Raw genomic sequence first — 2,872 nt, forward strand, 5'->3', positions numbered from 1 at the left:
AAAATTATACAAAGGCATAGGTGTTTAGATGAAACTTTTCACTTTTCATTAAGTATTGATAAGATATTATTTTTTATCCACATAGGATTATTTTCCTTGTTGGGTGCATCTTCTACGCTCTCGCGAAGTAACACAAAGTCAGTTGAGGTCTCGTTTCTGTGGAAGTGATAATTGTGTTGTGAAACCTGCGCTCACCTCGCCTTGACATCCTTCGCTAAAATACGGATTATTATTATTACAGCCAGTTATCGAGGTGCAATTCCCAGTTATCAAAAATACCACAAAAATACATAAATATTTATAAAAAAATTTATGTAAATGAGAATATAGATTTTAAAACATTTAGTAACTAATTAGTGTACATTAATTAGCAGAAAGGCTTTTTAATTTTTTATTTATTTTATTTAATGAGCATATGAACGTTAATGTGGATGACCACTTATAGAATTGTATTCTAAATCTTCACATTCATCTGATGAATCTAAATCCCATTGTAAATCATCATTAAAATATAAATGTATAGCCGGTATATAAATGTCTTCTGGTAAATAATTGGCTAAAAAAGATTCACGCTCATCAAAAATATGATTTTCATCCAATGTTTTATCCATATCCAATACGCGTGAATCATATTTAAATGTATAACTTGATGCTTGTGAATTAAACATTAATAAACGTTCTAAAATTCGACTTAATTTATCTTCGCTGCACACGTTTAACGTACACTCATCTAATGTTAACATATTTACAATACGTATGGGTCGAGCACATTTTGTTAATTTACCAATTAAATATCTGGAACAAAAAAAAATTAACCTTTGTTGCAAGTATTTGAGGATATACGAGCGCCAGGACAATTTTGGATAAAAGGCTTGATGTTTTTTATATGCAGGTGTGCTAAGTCTCAATCAATTTTGAAAATTTTTTAAATAAATTACTTCAAAAGTAAGCATATTTAACATTGGTATTATGGTAAAACGGTATAGATTGATGATATGTTTTCATAGATTTCTCCAAAATCTATGGTGGAAATAAAAATTATTTAAAGTTAAAACAATAAATTATTGAAAAAAAATCCTTTGTGCCCGAATGATTAAGTATGCATGAGCACGGTAGTGAGGATACGAATTTAAAAAAAAAATATATTTTCAATTTTGATGGTGAATTATAATTTATATCTTGACAATCTAAGAGGAAAAGTAAGAATAAAATTTTTCGATATCTGGAGTAGGTAATTTTCAAAATATCGAAAATTGAAAATTTTGTTTATTTCGAAAACCAAGGCAAATATCGAAAAATTGTATTATTCCTCTACATTCATGAAGTAACAACCAAATTCATTAGCAATGCAAGTATGGTACAAATAATTTAAACGCTAAGTCGGCTCAAAATTGCCTTCCGCTCGTACCTACTACCTTAAATATTTTAAATAAAAAATATTTTTACCTCGTACTGCGCCACCATGGCCTTAATGGATTCCCTTGTTTATCATTTTCCTCAAACGAACATTCACAGTTCGGTCGCCATATTGTTGTTGGAACATGAGGACGAACATCTGGTATCGGTCCGTATGGTAAATATGGTACTCGTACACCGGTATTTGGATGTATACAGTGACGCAGTTCACCGTTTTGATTAAACCAGTTACTAATATCTTTACCAGGAAATGCTAGCAACGGTTTTATTTCTCTAGTTCCTTTATGTTTTTTAATAAGAGGAGTCAAATCGTATACATTACCAAGATACGATACCCAAATATCCTCAGGTTTATTATGAACAACTACTTCATCGGATGTGAAATATAATCCATTCTGTTCAAGGTTAGAGAAATCACCTGAATTGTATGTCGATGCACTTTGTAGATATCCAAGATTACTTTGTTGACTGCTACATTTGCACAGATTGGTTTTACATCGAAATGCTTTATCCACAACCGAAAGTCTAAAATCTTCAGAATTTGTACCATCATCTTTGTAAACAGTACAACTAGATGTAGTACTCTCTGGAGACGCAGTTGTTCCCAAAATTTCGTCCATGAAACCCAGCCTTATTAAATAAGGAAATTTTTAAAGTTTATTGAGTGAATGTTGATTTGTGTAACACTCAAACTTGTATCAACAGTTTTGCAACATTACAAATTTATAAAACCTAAAATGATTTTATATAAACCTTTCGTCATCAAAACTCGCAAAACATGTCAAACTTCTATAATTAGTGATTTAGGCTGGACATTGATAGTATCATTCGGCGCTATTGAAAGGTTTCTTATTTTAAATAATATTTATATATATATATATATATATATATATATATATATATATATATATATATATATATATATATATATATATATATATATATATATATAAAGAAGCTGACCCCCTGAACTTCGTTTCATATTTCCTATGCTTAGACCAATCGCATTTAAAATTGAAGGAGTACATTTTATGAAAATTTGCAACTGGGAGTGCTGGCGTTATATTTTTAATTTTAAACATATTCTATGCAAAAAAATAAAAAGCACTGAATTTTCTTCAAAACAAAAACAAAACTTTTTAAAATTTGCTGTCAATTTGACAATTTTCAAGCAAAATAACAAATTTCTTACCTAATTTCTTTCTACGAGACGACCAAGTGAACTTTATAAAAGATTCCCAATAAAAGATGGATATATATAATACATATACATAATTCGGTATAAATTAAGGCATAATCTTTTGCATATGTATTTTTTTGAATTTTTTTTAAATAAATGTCGAGGCACTCTTATTTCCTATTTAAGTTAAAAATATATACAGAAACTTAAATTATAATTAAGAATCCTGAGAAAATAATTTAATCAATCCGTTGCATCGTTCTGCAACGAACGACA

At 29.0% G+C, this 2,872-nt stretch overlaps 1 protein-coding gene across 1 annotated transcript; it reads right to left on the bottom strand.

Annotated features, from left to right (window-relative positions):
• Window positions 1-422: 422 nt before the first annotated feature.
• On the bottom strand, window positions 423-2,637 carry LOC123296304 (cytochrome b5 domain-containing protein 1). The gene is made up of 3 exons (XM_044877765.1): window positions 2,609-2,637; window positions 1,447-2,148; window positions 423-795 (listed from the first exon to the last, which is right to left on the bottom strand). The coding sequence occupies exons 2-3, from the start codon at window positions 2,034-2,036 to the stop codon at window positions 423-425; spliced, it is 963 nt and encodes a 320-aa protein (XP_044733700.1). The 5' UTR covers window positions 2,037-2,148; window positions 2,609-2,637.
• Between the last annotated feature and the right edge of the window lie 235 nt (window positions 2,638-2,872).

Source organism: Chrysoperla carnea, chromosome 3 (genome assembly GCF_905475395.1).
Source record: "Chrysoperla carnea chromosome 3, inChrCarn1.1, whole genome shotgun sequence".
Lineage (NCBI taxonomy): Eukaryota > Metazoa > Arthropoda > Insecta > Neuroptera > Chrysopidae > Chrysoperla > Chrysoperla carnea.